Source organism: Pongo pygmaeus, chromosome 2, assembly GCF_028885625.2.
Source record: "Pongo pygmaeus isolate AG05252 chromosome 2, NHGRI_mPonPyg2-v2.0_pri, whole genome shotgun sequence".
In the NCBI taxonomy this organism is placed as follows: Eukaryota; Metazoa; Chordata; class Mammalia; order Primates; family Hominidae; genus Pongo; species Pongo pygmaeus.
The window spans coordinates 151,217,185-151,235,867 of record NC_085930.1 but is presented as its reverse complement, the minus strand read 5'-3'; the positions used below and the strand labels follow the sequence as shown (position 1 = coordinate 151,235,867).

At 35.9% G+C, this 18,683-nt stretch overlaps 1 protein-coding gene across 6 annotated transcripts in view; it reads left to right on the top strand.

Moving 5' to 3' along the window:
- ATR (ATR serine/threonine kinase) overlaps positions 1 to 18,683 on the top strand; it is a 133,752-nt gene that overhangs the window by 27,090 nt on the left and 87,979 nt on the right. For all 6 annotated transcript variants that reach the window (XR_008501553.2, XM_054481294.2, XM_063662269.1 and 3 more), the window contains exons 14-21: positions 2,466 to 2,636; positions 3,095 to 3,289; positions 4,861 to 5,046; positions 9,923 to 10,015; positions 11,664 to 11,794; positions 14,043 to 14,186; positions 16,553 to 16,646; positions 17,542 to 17,667. Coding sequence is in view for 5 of the 6 variants with exons in the window: in XM_054481294.2 (XP_054337269.1) it covers positions 2,466 to 2,636; positions 3,095 to 3,289; positions 4,861 to 5,046; positions 9,923 to 10,015; positions 11,664 to 11,794; positions 14,043 to 14,186; positions 16,553 to 16,646; positions 17,542 to 17,667 (1,140 nt within the window). In the remaining variant the exon portion in view is untranslated. The remainder of the gene's footprint in view (positions 1 to 2,465; positions 2,637 to 3,094; positions 3,290 to 4,860; positions 5,047 to 9,922; positions 10,016 to 11,663; positions 11,795 to 14,042; positions 14,187 to 16,552; positions 16,647 to 17,541; positions 17,668 to 18,683) is intronic.

The following is an 18,683-nucleotide window of genomic DNA, read 5'->3' as shown; positions in this document are numbered from 1 at the left end:
ACCACATTTTCTTTATCCAGTCTGTCATTGATGGGCATTTAGGTTAAGGTTAACTCCATGACTTTACTTTTTATTTATTTATTTGTTTTTTTGAGATGGAGTATTGCTCTGTTGTCCAGGCTGGAGTACAATGGTGCAATCTCAGTTCACTGCAACCTTCACCTCCCAGGTTCAAGCGATTCTCCTGCCTCAGCCTCCCAAGTAACTGGTATTATAGGTGCCTGCCACCACGCCCGGCTAATTTTTGTATTTTTAGTAGAGATGAGGTTTCATCATGTTGGCCAGGTTGGTCTCCAACTCCTGATCTCAAGCGATCCGCCCATCTCGGCCTCCTAAAGTGCTAGGATTACAGGCATGAGCCACTGTGCCTGGCCAACTTTGCTATTGTAAATGGTGCTGCAGTGAACCTACATGTGCATGTATCTTTACTATAGAATGATTTATATTCCTTTGGGTATATACCCAGTAGTGGGATTGCTGGGTCAAATGGTATTTCTGCCTCTAGGTCTTTGAGGAATTGCCACACTGTCTTCCACAATGGTTTAACTAATTTAGACTCCCACCAACAGTATAAAAGCATTCCCTTTTCTCGGAAACCTTGCCAATATCTGTTTTATGACTTTTTAATAATAGCCATTCTGCCTGGCATGAGATGGTATCTCATTGTGGTTTTGATCAGTGATGTTGAGCTTTTTTTCATGTTCGTTGGCTGGCTGCATGTATGTCTTCTTTGGAGAAGAGTCTGTTTATGTCCTTTGCCCACTTTTGTTTTTTTCTTGTAAATTTGTTTAAGTTCTTTGTAGACTCTGGATATTAGACCTCTGTCAGATGAATAGATTGCAAAAATTTTCTCCCATTCTGTAGGTTGTCTGTCCGCTCTGATGATAGTTTATTTTGCTGTGCAGAAGCTCTTGAGTTTAAATAGATCCTATTTGTCAATTTTTGCTTTGTTGAAATTGCTTTTGGCGTTTTTGTGATGAAGTCTTTGCCTGTGCCTATATCCTGAGGTATTGCCTAGATTTTCTTCTAGAGTTTTTATAGTTTTGAGTTTTACATTTAAGTCTTTAATCCATCTTGAGTTAATTTTTGTATATTGTGTGAGGAAGGGGTCCAGTTTCAATTTTCTGCATATGGCTAGTCAGTTCTCTCAGCACCATTTATTAAATAGAGAGTCCTTTCCCCATTGCTTATTTTTGTCAGGTTTGTCAAAGATCGGATGGTTGTAGGTGTGTCGTCTTATTTCTGAGTTCTCTAATCTGTTCCATTTGCTTGCTTTTTAAAAGTTTTATTTTCTTTTTTATTTTAAACATTTCTTAGAGACCAAGTTTCACTCTGTTGTCCAGGCGACATACAGTGACATGGAGTGGTGTGATCATAACTCACTGAAACCCCTAACTCCTGGGCTTAGAGATCCTCCCACTTTAGCCTCCTGAGTAGCTGGGACTACAGCTGTGCACCACCACACCTAGCTAATTTTTATTTATTTATTTGTTTATTTATTTATTTATTTATTTATAGAGATGGGGTTTTAGAGAGAGCAGCCCTATTTTGCCCAGGCTGCTCTTTAACTCCTGGCCTCAAATGATCCTCCCACCTCTGCCTCTGAAAGTGCTGGGATTACTGTCATGAGCCACTGTGCCTGGTTTTAGAAAGAAAGCATTGTGCTTGCTTTAAAAAATTACTGTTAAGGCTGGGTGATGTGACTCACGCCTGTAATCTCAGCACTTTGGGAGGCCAAGGCAGGCAAATCACCTGAGGTCAGGAGTTTGAGACCAGCCTGGCTAGCATGGTGAAACCCCATGTCTACTAAAAATACAAAAATTAACCGGGCATGGGGCGGGCACCTGTAATCCCAGCTACTCGAGAGGCTGAGGCAGAAGAATCGCCTGAACCCAGGAGGTGGCAGTTGCAGTGAGCCGAGATTGCACCACTGCACTCCAGCCTGAGTGACAGAGCAAGACTCTGTCTTTAAAAAAAAAATTATTGTCAAAAATGATGTATTTAGTTTATAGTTTATTTAATATAACTGAAATCTTGCCATTTTTATATTTTAGGATATTGGTCTGAAGATACAGATTATAAATGGGGGAGGAAGAAAATCATCTTATAATGATGTATAGACTTTTTAGTGATAGTAAACTCTTACGCCTTGATATTATGTTATATGACACTTTGTTTTAAATATATTCAATTAATGGCTGAAAAGTTAGGTTATGCTAAAATATTGAATTTATTTGTGGTATAATCCTTAGCATGATATTCAAGTTTTTTAACTAAGTCTGATTATGTCCTCTGTGAAAGGCAGATTATGACATAGTCTACCTCATTAAGGTTGTAAAAATTGAATGGACCAATTCAGATAATGTAGAATACTGTTTGATACTGCCTTCTATGGTAGCTTAAAAAGTATTAGTTAAAATTTCTTCTTTGTGTGAAAACTAACAATAAAATGGTTTTTGCTCTAGTTTTTGGTAGAATCCCTTCACTCTAGTCAGATGACGGCACTTCCGAGTACTCCATGCCGGAATGCTGACATGCGAAAACAAGATGTGGCTCACCAGAGAGAAATGGCTTTAAATACCTTGTCTGAAATTGCCAACGTTTTCGACTTTCCTGATCTTAATCGTTTTCTTACTGTAAGTTGCAACATATAGTTCACTTGAGGTTTGCAATTCAGTATTTTGTTCATTCCATTCTAGATTTTGATTTTGATATGAGATTATTGCTTACACTGTAAAACTTAAGTTTAAGTGGATTTGAGTCATTGTTCTTTATGGTTAGCTGTCCTGAAAAGTTAATACTAATTGAATAATGCTAATCAATTCAGTTAGCTATTTGAGCCCTTATGTCTTTGGTGCTATGATTTGTTCCATTGGTAATTCGAAGTCTAATATGATCATTTCTACTTCTAAGGCGTTGGAATAATAAAGTATAAAATTATAGTGGTATAAATGATCTACTGTGACATATTTTATAGTATGGAGTGGACTCCAAATATGTGTGGCATTTAAAAATATTTTTGCACATAGCTTATGTGAATATTTTTTTCACCCAGACAAATGTACTTTTTGGTAATTGTTGCATTCTTTTTCAGAGGACATTACAAGTTCTACTACCTGATCTTGCTGCCAAAGCAAGCCCTGCAGCTTCTGCTCTCATTCGAACTTTAGGAAAACAATTAAATGTCAATCGTAGAGAGATTTTAATAAACAACTTCAAATATATTTTTTCTCATTTGGTCTGTTCTTGTTCCAAAGATGAATTAGAACGTGCCCTTCATTATCTGAAGGTAATTGAATATTTCTATATATTTTACTTTTTTATACAAATTAGCATTATAGGAAAGATGTAACATTCTTCTAGGAAGGAGGGTAAGTGAATTATAGCCTATCCTAGAAGAATGTAAGTTTAAATATTGTTATGTTAAATAATCTTTCTCCTGAGAGCATATTAAATAGAATTCTCCTTTTGTTTTCTTTGATCATTTCACCATAATGGGATATGATAGGCATCCTTTCATGGGAGAGGTTCTCAGCCTATTTCATTATAGTACTTTTCAGTTGATTGGAGTTATAAGTTGACTGATGATACACACTTAATTATATCCATAGGAAGAGGCAATCACCTTCAAATGTAGTATAATGTCTATATTTAGTTTAGTTACTTGGTGTTCTGATTACAGTTTGGTCCAGGTTTTTGGTAGTTTTTACATTTAAAATTATAACCTGTGCTTCTTTTTTTGGTGTCATATTAACAAAATATCTCTGAGGAATATGAAACTATATGGGAACAGGAAAACTATGAGAAATATGCATATAACTTTACTGTTTTCTCTGATGTTAATTTACTTAATTTGTTTCATAATATATGCCAGCAGCACATCTCTTTCCACATGAGAGTTAGTGAATATCAAATATATTTATTCATCTTGAGAAAGTATTATACAACTGTATATTGTGGAGATAGAATGATGGTAATAAGTATTTATGGAGTATTTAATACATGTCAGAAATTGAGCTAAACAACTGATATGGATCATTTCATGTAATCCTCACAGTTACCCAATGAGATAAAGGTACTCCTAGTTTTTTTTGTGTGTGTGTGATGGGAGTTTTGCTCTGTAGCCCAGGCTGGAGTGAAGTGGCGTGATCTCGGCTCACTGCAACCTCCACCTCCTGGGTTCAAGCGATTCTCCTGCCTCAGCCTCCTGAGTAGCTGGGATTACAGGTGTCTACCACCAGGCCTGGCTAATTTTGGTATTTTTAGTAGAGGTGGGATTTCACCATGTTGACCAGGCTGATGTCCAACTCCTGGCTGCAAGTGATCCACCTGCCTTGGCCCCCCAAAATGCTGGAATTACAGGTGTGAACCAACACGCCCAGCCAAAGGTACTATTTTTTTGTTTTGTTTCATAGATAAAGAACTAAGGCAGAGAGAGGTTAGATTAGGTAACTTGTCCAAGTCAGCATATCTGATAAATGACAGCTAGAATTTAAACTAAAGCAATCTGAACAGAAAGACTGCTATAAGCCACTATACTACATTTCCTCCCAGGGTTATGTGTCCCCAATAATGAGTTGATGATATTATAAGACCTTAGAGAAAACTGGGACTTGCTTTTTAATATTTTATTTCTAAATAAAGTTGGATCACTTCTCTTCATTACATGTAATCCATGGGAGACCTACCAGGATAGAATAAGATTAGAATCTTTTCCAATGCCTTTTCTTAATACCATTAGTAAATCCTGTCATCTGGTCTAGAGCTCCTGATGTACTAATAGCATGTTAAAATCAGTATACTTATTTCCAGGATGTTAGTGTGAAGAAAAAAAATTTTTTTAACATGTCTTTGGGTTAGAATGAAACAGAAATTGAACTGGGGAGCCTGTTGAGACAAGATTTCCAAGGATTGCATAATGAATTATTGCTGCGTATTGGAGAACACTATCAACAGGTTTTCAATGGTTTGTCAATACTTGCCTCATTTGCATCCAGTGATGATCCATATCAGGGCCCAAGAGATATCATATCACCTGAACTGATGGTAAGGAATATGTTCTATGAGGTTTTTTTGTTTGTTTTTCTTCCTTTTGCAGCTTAATTATGAAATTGAAGAAATCATATTTTTGGTCATTTTCTGGCTGCTAGCCATTTGTTTAAATTTTAAGTTGGTATTTTTATTTTGAAAAGGTTGATTTAAATTGCGTGGTCACATGCACAAGATCATGAACACGAGATCACGTTTATTTTCTTATAGCATTATCACAACTTTGTTTACATATTTACATGTTTAGGGCATTAACAACATATATTAGTGTTGAAAAATGTGGACTTTTAAGTGCTTTTAGTAGATTTTATTTTTTCACTGAATAAAAATGTTGAAGTTTATTTTTCTTTACTACTTTTAAATTACATGTATATTAGAATATGTTTGTAGCTCTCCTCTCACTCTGCTACTCTTTCCTTAGTTCAACAAATGAAACTTTTCAATTCTAACAGTAGTTTAATCCATTGTTGTATAGAAGGGAAGTTAGGAAATACATTCTCTATTTTAAATCTTTCCCTACCATAAATTTGTATTTGAAATCACTTTACTGTTTATCTATCTTAAAAAAATATATAAATCTTCATAATTAAATTATTATTTTTTCTTTCAACTGCCCTTATTTCTCTAAGAGACTTAAAGGACTGTTGGCAAAATATTTTAACCCATTTATGCCAGAGGATGCAAATTTTTTTTGTGAAAAATCAGACTTTGGTGATGACCTTGAGCAGTAGGATATAAATAACTTCCACAAGCTTACCATTCCAATAATGGAATACTAGACAAAAGTTCATTAAGAGAGATTTTTATCTCTGGTTTCTCATTTCCCATTCTAGTCTGGCTCTTTTCTCTCTATTCTATGAAATTCCTTTTGTCAGGATCACCAACAGTTTTCTGGGCTATTAAATCTCATAGTCACTTCTCTGTCCTATCTTATTCAACCTTTCAGTATCATTCAATACAATTGGCCATCCTTTCCTACGTGGCATCTGTGATACCACATTGTCTTGATTTTCTTTTTTGCTTCACTGTTCACTCATATTTAGGCTTCTTTACTGGCTTTTTTCCTGTAAATTATCTACTTTATCCTCTAAATGTTAGAATAACTCAGGACTGTGTAACTGGCTCTTTTTTCTCAGTCATCATTCTCTCCTTTAATGATCTTCTTTGATCTTTTTCTTTAATATGAGTTACATTTTGATAATTTTTAGTTGAAATTTCAGTCCAGACTGCCCCTGAGCTTGGTTTATATAGGTTAGGTCCTGGCAGGAAACAGATGGCATACACACAAACGTTTACACAGAAATAGTTTAACAGAGGGGCTACTTTTAGTGACATGGCAAAGTTAAGGGAACCAGCAAGGAATGTTAAGGAACCCAGGTACTACAAACAGCAGAAAACTTAATGCCCCCCTTAGTTCTGGGAAAGGGGAAGAAATAGTGTTACTAGAACCTGATTGAGAGCCAGAACCATGAGGGGGGTCCTCTCATTGTAGAGGAATGTAGCCACTGCCAGAACTACTTCAAAACACAGACAGAGCAGGAAATATGAATACCATACTCTCTCCTCCTACCCTCTGTTCTAGTGGTGTTTCCTGCTGACTGAGTTCAGTGGAAAGCCAGAGGGCAAGGGATGCTAAGTAATGCAGTCCGGTCAGTGTCCCAGGTACGGAGCAGGGCAGAAGGCGGCGGAGAATGGAACTGAGGATGACAGAGGATGGCAAACAGATATTCACCTTTTCATCATCTCTACTCTCATGTCTTATAAGCATCTCAAACAATTCCAAATATAATATGTTCATTAGAAATCTTTCCCTTTCTAACCTGTTTTTCTCCCAGTATTTCCCATCTCAGTAATGGTACTGCTATCTACCAGTTGCATGAGACAAAACCTGAGAAGCATTCGTGAGCCCTGCATTTCCTTTATCCTTTTATAATCAAACAATGAGCAAATCCTATCAAGTCTCTCCAAAATATATCTTTTGATTTCTGCCACCACCACCCTTACACAAATAATGATCATCTTTCTCGGGACAGCTGTGAACGTCTCCTAATGGTTCTGTCCTTTCATTCTTCCCTCTCTGCAATTAATTATTTACACAGCCTTTGGAGTGCTCTTTTTACAAACTCATATCATTCCCCTGATTAAATTCCTTCAATGGTTTTCATTGCCCTTAACATAAAATAAAATCTGTAAGGCGTACATGATCTGCCTACCTTTCTGCTCTCACATGGTACAACTCTTTTCTTCCTTTCTCCCTATATTTCAACATGGTTTCTTTTGTGTTTCTTAAACATGCCAAACTTTTTCCTGCTTCAAGACCTAGGCCCTGGATGGTCTCTCTGCTTGGAATAATCTCCTGGATCTTTCTCATTCTTTACATTTCAAGAGTTTCCTGAGCACCCTGTCTTGACTCCCTTACCACATTTCTTGTCTATCACAGGATTGTGTTTATTTTCTTATAGCATTATCACAACTTTGTTTACATACTTATTTAGTGTCTTCCATTCATACTAGTCTACCTTGTAAGCTAATGAGAGAATGACTCTGCTTATCCTGTACACCTGTACCCAGTACAGGATTCTAGGCATATGTAATAAGTATTTGGTGATAGATAATATATTGGTGGGTAGATAAAGTCAAATAATTGTTTGTCTGAGTGCAAGAAATTTAATATTGGAATGTTGACATAGATTGTGTGATCCTTATCTGCTTTTTATTTAAGCAACATAGGCTGGAACCATACAATTAGTGAATTGTGGCTTACCATGCCAAAGTTGAGTCTCAACCTAAATCAGAAGTTTGCAGAACAAAATGCAATTTTAGGTTTTAAAAGCCAGATGATTTCCTGTGCTAGCCAAGATAAAGATTTATCCTGACATCTAATCTGGAGAGACTTGTAGGATACCTCACTCCTCTCTGTTATATGGTAGCACACACCCTCCTACCCTTTTCTTGGTAATGCATGGAACCTGAAGATACCTAAATCAGATGCCTCAACATCAAGCAGTGCAACTTTCTTATAGAGTTCAAAATGCTTGAGTTGCTACTCATTCCCAGCTCTTTTTTTTTTTTTTGCTCCTTTCTTTTGCCTGTACGTAAAGACATGAAACAAAAGAATATTCTTCTTTACAGAGTGGTCACATTCTCAGTTTGTAATAATATGAACAAATTGATTTAATACTTAGCTATATACTAAGTCCTTAGTGAATGATATCTTTTTTTTTTTTTTGGAAGTGGGGTTTTGCTCTGTCACCCAGGCTGGACTGCAGTGGCACAATCTCAGCTCACTGCAACCTCTGCCTCCAGCGCTTAAGCAATCTTCCCACCTCAGCCTCCTGAGTAGCTGGGACCACAGGTGCATGCCACCATGCTTGGCTAATTTTTTTGTAGAGATGGGGTTTTGCCATGTTACCCAGGCTGGTCTCAAACTTCTGAGCTCATGTAATCCACCTGCCTCAGCCTCCCAAATTGCTGGGATTATAGGTGTGAGCCACCGCACCTGGCCAATAAATGGTATCTTATTTAGCCTTTACAACAACTCTATGGAGTAGGTGGTTTTATTGTTCACATTTTACGGACTTGGAAGAATTAAGTAACTTATAGATGATTACACATTAGAAAGTGTCAAAATTAAGATTCAAACCTAGATTTGGCTGACTTAAAGCCCATGCCCTCTCCTCCAGGACCTTCTCTTAAGAAAGTATTAACTTGGCCGAGCACAGTGGCTTACACCTGTAATCCCAGCACTCTGAGAGGCCAAAGCAGGAGGATTGCTTGAGCCCAGGAGTTTGAGACCAGCCTGGGCAACATGGCGAAACCTCATCTCTACAAAAAATGCAAAAAATTAGCTGGGCGAGGTGGTGTGTGCCTGTAGTCACAGGTACTCAGGAGGCTGAGCTGGGAGGATTGCTTGAGTCTAGGAGGTTGAGGCTGCAGTGAGTCGTGACTGTGCCACTGCACTTCAGCCTAGGTGACAGAAACCCTGTCAAGAGAGAGGAAGAAAAGAAGAGGAGAGAAAAGAAAAAAAGAGAGAAAGGAGGAAAGAAAGAAATAGGAAGGAAGGAACTCTAAGAAAAAAGAGAAAGGAGGAAAGAAAGAAAAAGAAAGAAAGGGAGGGAGGGAGGAAGGAAGGAAGGAACCCTGTTTAAGTAAAAGAGGAAGAAAGAAAGAGGAAGAGGGAGGAAGGAAGCAAAGGAGGGAGGAATGGAAGGGAAGGAGGGAGGGAGGGAAGGAGGGAGGAAGGAAGGGACGGATGGAGGGAGGTAGGAAAAGAGGGATGGAGGGAGAAAGGAAGGAAGGAAGGAACTAAGGAAGGAACTCTGTTTACTTCAGGAAACCGAAAGTGTCATGGATGATGATATCTAGTCTGCAACTTTTGATGCCCACGGTCTTGTGCCTCTTTTCCCCTGTTACTTCCGGGGATATTATCCCCTATGTCAGATCATTATTCTGGTAGAATACCTTTTCCTTAATCGTACTTTTCTACCTTAGCTCTAAATGTCATAGAATAAGGGCAGTCCCTTGTCTTTCTCTATTCTTTTCTTCTTTTCCTCTCCACTCCACATCCCGACATGAATTAGATCCTGAGGATCCCACCCCAGCTCACTCCATGATTAAAAACCTCATCATTTTCTCATTGTACTGTGCTGTTTAATCATATTTTTTCGTGGTGACTATAAATCATTTCATTAGTTTCTTTAAATACTACATGTGAAGATACATGCTTTTGGAGAAACTTAATTCACCAAGTATTTGTTTCCAATATGCTAATCTATTAGGTAAAATATAAATGACATTAATTAAATAATTAAAATGTCAACTTAAGAAATTCAATCTGTATAAAGCTTACATATTATCTGTTTTTATTTCTTAGGCTGACTATTTACAGCCCAAATTGTTGGGCATTTTGGCTTTTTTTAACATGCAGTTACTGAGCTCTAGTGTTGGCATTGAAGATAAGAAAATGGTAAGTGGTGATAGTTGAGTTCCAGAGTGCTAAGATAGAATTCATACAGAATATAGATAAATTCTGCATCTAGCTACAAACATTCAAAGATGAGAAATAACCAAATATGGCATTCTTTATTGCTGAAGAACTCATATACGCTTTTTGGGAGTCTAAAAATTAGAATTACATTCGTTTCATTTATTTAGTTTAGGAGGGATAGAATACCCAACCCAAAGTGACTAAAAGGAACTTGTGGCTGTGTTACTAAAAGCATAAGGATAATGTAGCTTTGGGCATAACTTGATTTTGGACTCAAAACAGTTCTCAGAGTCAGTCTTCTGGCTCAGATTTATCTGGGTTGGCTCTGTACTTAAGAGCCAGTTAATGACCTCAGTGGCTTCAAGCTCACGTCATCACAACATCTAGTCCAGCATTTGAAGAGAGAGACTAGCAATCACTGAAAGCTCAAACAAAAGTTGCATCATCGAGTCTCCTTGGTTTAGATTGGTCTGGTGTGGGTCATGGCCCATGGTGTTTTTGAACACCAGAAATCTTAGGTTATTATAATGTAAAGCAACTTTATGTTTAAATGCTTGTGCCACAGTGAAGTTTCATTATGACTGCTGCAACAGTTGGCCACCATTGGAAATTTTCGTCCTATAAATTGGAGTAAAATTTTAGATATTGATAAAATTTCCCTTTCTGTTGCTTTCCACCTCTGCAGTCAGTAAGATTACAATAAAAACAAACAAACAAAAAACACCTACAAATGGAAGCTTTTATTTCAGTGTATACTCCCCCCTCCTTTTTTTTTTTAATAATCTTAAGGAGCCAAGAAAGACATATGTTACCATATTAAACTTTGCAAATTTCAGCAACCAATGCCTGTTCTTTTGGTGTCAACTAGTAAATTTAATCCCCCAACCAACTACTATTCCATCTACATGGCTTCTTTCTTATTGTTTCCCCAATTGCTGTCTTAAGTGAGAGAATCACCTTGAATCTAAGAAAACTACAGTTTGTCTTGTAAACCATAAAGAGCTAACATGTTTTGGCATGTAAAGTCGACCAGAGGGTTTCTTTACCCCTTCATTATAAACTGGAGCTGCTGATAACAGGTCTGGTTCTGTGTTTTTCATGTGTTTCATGTTCTGAGTATATCATTAATTATTTGTTTTACTAAATTCAGGATATCTTGAATTTAATATCATTAGGACAAAAATTTCCTTAACTATTGATTACTATGAAGTATTCCATTTCCTTCAAAAATTTTTATATGGTCTCAAATTTAAATGATTTTAATTCAGTTTGTTTTATATATGTGTATGGCAGTTTGGGATAGATATGAAAGAAATTAAACAATATGCATTATACCTTTAATAAATTAGAAATTGTACTGTTCTAGATGAATACTGGGCTAAAATAACAAATCACCTTCAAGGGAAAAAACAAAAAAGAATTCAACTTGTGTTTTTCAAATTTATAATTACCACATAAGACATAAGCAATTGGACAAAACAAACTAGCCAACATTTATTCGATCTTTTGTGTTATCTGAGAATAGATGACACCCTGATATTGGGTGGGAAGCACTTGTCCTTAGGGCTCATCTGCTTCTGGCAGCATGTTTATAAGCTTTACTCTGAAGCACTACTTAACTCTATAGGCCTTGAACAGTTTGATGTCTTTGATGAAGTTAATGGGACCCAAACATGTCAGTTCTGTGAGGGTGAAGATGATGACCACACTGAGAACTGGCCTTCGATTCAAGGATGATTTTCCTGAATTGTGTTGCAGGTAAACGACTGCCTGAGTTTATTAATTTTTTTTTTTGCATTTTCCAGTAGCACTAACTTGAATTATCTCTTTGAGGGAAATTGGGTTCAAATAATAAATAAGGTAGAAAGACTATTTATTTGTATTTAAAACAGAACGTATTTACTTCTTTTAAAACATTTTACTATGGAAGTCTTTTAACATACTGGGAAATAGAAGAGTTATTAATGAACCTACATACCTATTTCCCAACCTTAGCAGTATCAACTTGCTAGGTTTTTTTAATCCACTTCTACCTGTTTGATTGTTGGTTGGGTTATTTTAGAGAAGATCTCAGAATCTTATCATTGTACTTGTAAATACTTTAGATGTATCTAATGGATGAGGGCATTAAAAAAAAACCTTCATGAATTATTATACTTAGCAGGATTAATAGAAATATCTAATCTAAAACTCAGTCCTTATTCACATTTCCTCCAGTTGTCTCAAAGGTATTTTTCCCAAAGACATTGTATATATTATGTTGTATATGTCATTTTCCAGAGATGTTTGTATGTATCATAGTTTCTTGAATTAGACTATAAATGAAGTTTACATATGTATATTTGGTTGACTGGCTCCTTAAGTGTCTCTTGTAAACAGCCTCATCCCTTAAATTCTTTACCCACACATTTTACTTATTTTAGGCTGTTAAGATTTTAGGATGTGGGATTTGACGAATAGCTAATTTAACTTTTCCCTCTATCTTTTCTTTCCTCCCTGTTTTTTCTATAAATGGGTACCTAGATATAGATGCTTGATTAGATTTAGGTTCAATTTATTATGATAACATACCTCATAGGTGAGGCTTTGTGCTTCTCTTGTGGCACAATATGAGCCACATAATAATATCTGGTTGTCCACTTTTAGTAATGGTAAGATTAGACAGTAGGTTTTACCAACCTGAATCCCTTTATTCTAAAATTCCCCATTAATCTTTCATCTGATGATTTTAGCATTAATTAATGATCATTGCCTAAGTCCATTATTTCATTGCAGTTGATAAAATAGTGATTTTCTAATTTTATTATTCCTTCTGTATTTACTAGGTGGGATTCTTCTTAAAACAAAATTCCTCATAAAATTTGGCTAGCTGGGCATGATTGTGCATATCTGTAGTCCCAGCTGCTTAGGAAGCTGAGGTGGAAGGATCATTTGAGGCCAGGAATTTGAGTCTAGCCTGAGCAACATAGCAGGACCTTGTCTTTAAAAGCAAAACAACCATAGTTCATATAAAGCGGTTCATAAATACTTGAATATTTCCCTTTAGTTAATCAATTTAGGAATATAGGTTTGTGCTGTAGCAACCTCCAGTGAAGTTTTTCTTCTTTTATAATATCGTTTTGATAACAGATTTTTATAAGTTTGATTAATTTTTATCCATTACAATCACTATCCTTTTTTATTGCTGAAATTATCCCATCTTAAGCAAGTAGAAATCCCTTCAAGTTGGCATCTATGAGTTTTGATATGACCTCCATTTATCTCTTATAGATTCTCTGCTTTCTGGCATGACAAGATGACCTGGGCTTATCTTGAACATTTCCTGCCTCTGACTCAAAATTAGCGATTTCTTCAAGGAACCCTGGCTCTGGTTCCTTTGAGCCCAGATTAATTCTAAGCATAGGCACTCTTTGGGCCTACTGTCATTGCTTCTAAGTCTTAAGTGAATGTAGCTACTAGAAAATTTTTATAAAGAATAGGTTTTAAAATCACGTGAAGTACTTATTTTCTGTGTGCACGTGCTACCAACTTAACATTTAGTTAGGTTTACTTGTTTCAGTTTCTTTAAAATTTTTAAGGGTTGCTTTTTCCCTCTATTTTATTTAATTTAAAAGTTATATAAAACATTTGCATAGTCCCAAATTCAAATCTGTGTAACAAATTATAGTCAGAAATCTAGATTCCAATTTTGACCTCTACAGATATCTATTTTTATTAATTTTTGTATATCCACCCTGTGTAAAAGAATAAGCAAATGCACACACACACACATTTTTTTTTGTATTAATTCTGCCCCAAACACTGTTTTTCACCTTGCTTTTTTGACTTCATATAATTTGGACATCACTTTATTTGAATATATAGCACTGATCTTTATTCCATGTTTAAAGCTGCCTTTTAATCTATTGTTTGTATATATCGTGTGTCTTCAACTAATTACTGATTGATAGAGTTTTACAAATAATAAAACTAATTGGACTTCATTTCTATTTGTTTTTTCACACAGAGCTTGGGACTGCTTTGTTCGCTGCCTGGATCATGCTTGTCTGGGCTCCCTTCTCAGTCATGTAATAGTAGCTTTGTTACCTCTTATACACATCCAGCCTAAAGAAACTGCAGCTATCTTTCACTACCTCATAATTGAAAACAGGTATTGTAACTGAAATTAACAGTAAAATAACTTTTTAAACTGTATTTTTATGTCTCAAAATTACTGATGGTAATGTGGAACTGTCACTTTTTTTAATTTCAGGGTTCATCAATAAACAAAAGTAATTGACATGTAATTACATATTGAAATGATGCTATTTCAGTTGTGGCATTGCTTCTATTATAATTATTTCCAAAGCTCACTAATTAATAGGTCACCAGTTAAAAATTATTTTTCATTAATTCTGTAAGTGTGAAACCTAATTTACCTTTCTTTTCACAGTCAAAAGGCAGATAGTTGAATAGCATGAGAAAGGTTAGGAGAGATACCTACTTTCTGCAGGTTACCTTAGTTGAAACCCGTATTACTCCATTGCGTTAAGCTTTGAACCAGCCTCTCTTCCTTTAAGCTTTTATCACTTTTCTTGATATTGTTACTAGAACTGTGTTTTAAAAATATCTCTTTATTGGTGTCATTCCAGCGTACAAAGGCATTCTGAGATTCTCCATTTCCTAATTGATAAATTCCAAATTGCTTAGCTTGATATTGAAGGCTTTCTAAAAATGTGGCCACAGACTATTTCTTACTATCTTCCCCCATAATTTTTCAAAACAGGCATTAGGCTATAGCCAATGTGGACTACTATTGATAGAACATACATTATTCTTTCCATTTGTATTTTTGATTCAGGCTGCTTTTTAAACTGGGATGTCTTTCTATATATTTACATTTTTTTCTGTGATTTTACTTAATGTTGTATATAATCATTCCTTTGCTTGTGAAATGTTGGGATTGAAGTACTACTTATTTACCTACTCACCCATATGCTATTGCTGGTCCCTTTAGTCATTTGCAGTAACTGTCTAATGAGGGAGAAATCATAAAAGAAGGAAAAGTTAATGTGTTTTTATTTAGTTAAAATACTTTTATTTTTGATATTTTGATATTTTATGCATGACAGAACAACAAAATCACTAATTTAGATTTTGGGACTACTTTTCAAGTACCTTTTAAATTTTTTTGTACATAGTCATATCTTTGCTGTTTATTACAGAAGTGTCATTTGTCTACCTTTCTCATAATCATAAGAAAAATCCTGACCAGGCATGGTGGCTCATGCCAACAATACCAATACTTTGGGAGGACAAGGCAGGAGGATTGCTTGAGGCCAGTAGCCTGGGCAACATAGTGAGAACCCCATCTCTACAAAAAATACATCTGTACAAAAATCCAATACCAATACCAATACCAATACTTTGGGAGGACAAGGCAGGAGGATTGCTTGAGGCCAGTAGCCTGGGCAACATAGTGAGAACCCCATCTCTACAAAAAATACATCTCTACAAAAAATCCTGCCTGCTGAGGCAGGAAGATTGCTTGAACCCAGGAGTTTGAGGCTGCAGTGAGTTATGATCATGCTGCAGGATAGACGACCTTAAGCTTGCTGAATGAAGGCACTACTTTGGCTTTGTTTATTGTTCCATCCCCAGTGACTAGCAGAGTGCTTAGCATGTAGTAGCACATAGTAGTTATTTAATATATATTTATTGCATGAGTTAATGAAGACTAGGATTTAGAAATGCTTATATTTGGACCCAGAAAGATTAGAGCATTTATTATATTAGAAGGAAATTAAAAATTATAGCCCTGATAAGGATTATTTATATTTTTTTTCTATAATTCTTCATGATCATTTGTGTATTGAGGTAGTCTTTGGCTATCTATTGCTACATTCCAAATCACTCCAAAACCTAGTATCTTAAAACTATGAGCATTTTTATTTGCTCATAATTTTGCAGTCTGGACTGTGCTCATCTGGTCAGTTCTACTGGTCTTACAAGTGGTCACTGATGTGGCCACATTCAGCTGGCAGGTAGACTGGACTGGGCCTCTCCCTCATTCTGTGTAGTCTCACAGTCTCTCTCTCTCTACCACGGTCTGTCCATGTTGGTGGCCACACTTCTTACATAGTGACTCAGGGCTCTCCAGAACACACAAATAGAAACTTGCAGGCATTTTTAACAGGTCCCACATTGGCACAGCATTATCTTCTGCCACAGTCTATTTGCTAAAGCAAGTCACACACAGCCCAGCCTGAAGAGGAAGGGACTGTGTATATGGGTTTGTATGCTGAGAAGCATGGTTTATTGTAGCACTATTATAGAGTGATTTTCATAGCTTTGGTCATTTTCCACTAATAATTTAGCTGAGCATCTTAGACATAGTTAGAAAATACTTTGCAGCTCAGTAATCAACTAGCACTTTTAATTATGAATTAAATTGGCCTTAGTTTCAACTTTTACTTTACATTTTTTTAGTATTCATATTCTTGGCAAATAATTCTTTTTATTCCAACTAACTATTAGGGATGCTGTGCAAGATTTTCTTCATGAAATATATTTTTTACCTGATCATCCAGAATTAAAAAAGATAAAAGCCGTTCTCCAGGAATACAGAAAGGTATTTAATTTTTAATTTGTGGTTTAGGAGATCATTAATACAGAGTTGTTCCCAAGTTCCAATACATCTAATAAAGATCCTTTAGGATCATATCTAGGGATAATATAGTCCTATTCTGATGGCTAATTCCTGGTGAGTAGATAATGCTACCATGAATCCATGACTTTTGGAGGGAAGTTTTAGATTAAATATGTAACAGCATTAGATAGAACAGAGAGCAAAAAATACAATTCTTATGCCTTTACTACCCAGACCAAAGTATCCTTACTTATTGTCCCAAAAAGAAGAGCTACCACAGCGGCACACCCTAAGAGAAGAAGGGAAAGCTGTGGGATGATTCTAGTTTTGTTGTGCTACAAACCATGATATAGAAATGTCAGATGTGAATGATTCCTGAGATTTAGAAGGGGAATAATTTTTAATTCCAGCATCTTAAATCTTAGTGAGCTCTCTAAAATTATGAAGATGTTAGTGGTGATTTCATAGAACCTCTGGGTAGAAAGTGGGATACCTGACCTTGGGTGTCACCTTGGGTAGTGAAAGGAATTGAATTACCTATATAATCCATAGACCTGGTTCAAAGCTATTACGTAGCCCTTTGTAAATTAAGGGAAACTTGTACTTCCTGTCAAGAAGTACTTATTTTAGAGAAGTAAATTCTTACTTAGTTGGGATAAAATTTTTCTCCAGGTCTAAAAGTTTTACAATGAAATCCCTTTCCCTCTGAATTACTAAAAATGATTTATGCTGTACAAAGGAAGGAATGGAAATTTCATTACTTTAAAAAATTGGTTTGGTATAGTTTAATGGTAACTATATAGAGAATTCAGGCCTTTGGAAATGGTTGTTAAAATAGTTGATTAATAAGGTCTGTCTCTGTGTGCTTTGTATATAGGAGACCTCTGAGAGCACTGATCTTCAGACAACTCTTCAGCTCTCTATGAAGGCCATTCAACATGAAAATGTCGATGTTCGTATTCATGCTCTTACAAGCTTGAAGGAAACCTTGTATAAAAATCAGGTATGCTAAGATGATATAATTAAAAATGTATAGCAAAGAAAGATCGGAGGCTTAAAGAAAAGATGACAAAATGACATTTTTGTTTGAGATTTAGTGAAAGAAGAAATTTTTATTTTACCTGAATTGTCAGATCTGACTGAGAATTAGGAATCCATGAGATGCCCTTTGAGCTTGAATCTCAGGGATTTGCAGTTTTTGTTGTTTTTGAAGGATCATGATTTGATGGTTATATTTTAGGTTACTGCATCTTCGTAAGTAAAGATGTATATAATTGTATAATACAGCAGCAGTTTACGTAAGTCTTCTCACATATTTCCTATGGATATATGTCATATGAAATGTCAGCAATTTTACCATTGTACATTTTGACTGAATTAACGTTAGTTTTAATGAAGCTAAATCTTTAAGTTTACTTTTTCAAGGGGCAAGTGAACTTTATTCTTTTCTTTGGCAACATAATGTAGATTATCCCTAAACTTGATGATAGTGAGAACTGGTATTTAAAATACCAGATCACTGTATATGAATAAATTGGAAAAAATTTAACTGAATTACTCATTTTTGCATATCTGGAACCCATATGGTAAGATATGAGAGCCTAAGACCCTCATGAATTTTGGGATTACCATTCTATAATGGAAGGGTTATATTTCCTTCCATTAATAGAAGCAAGCATTTACTTAGGACAAAAGATATACGTGATGGTAATGAGCACATGTTTCTGGGGCAGTGAGTTTGTATAACCAATGTGGGTAGCAGCCAGTGTGGAGATGATCCCAACAGAGGGGAGGAGCCTTGAATCTCCTCTAGGTTAAGTGTTATGCCTTACTGACTATAGATGTGCATTATCAACGTTACAGCCTCTATTCCTGCTCTAAACTACAATGAAACTACCCTGTGCTTGCCCCTAGCCCCATACCTTTACCTGGTTTTCAGGTAACTCAAAGGACTTTTAGCCTTTTAATTTAATACAGAGATTTATGAATCACAAAGGTTTTCTCCTCTTTGCATAGAGG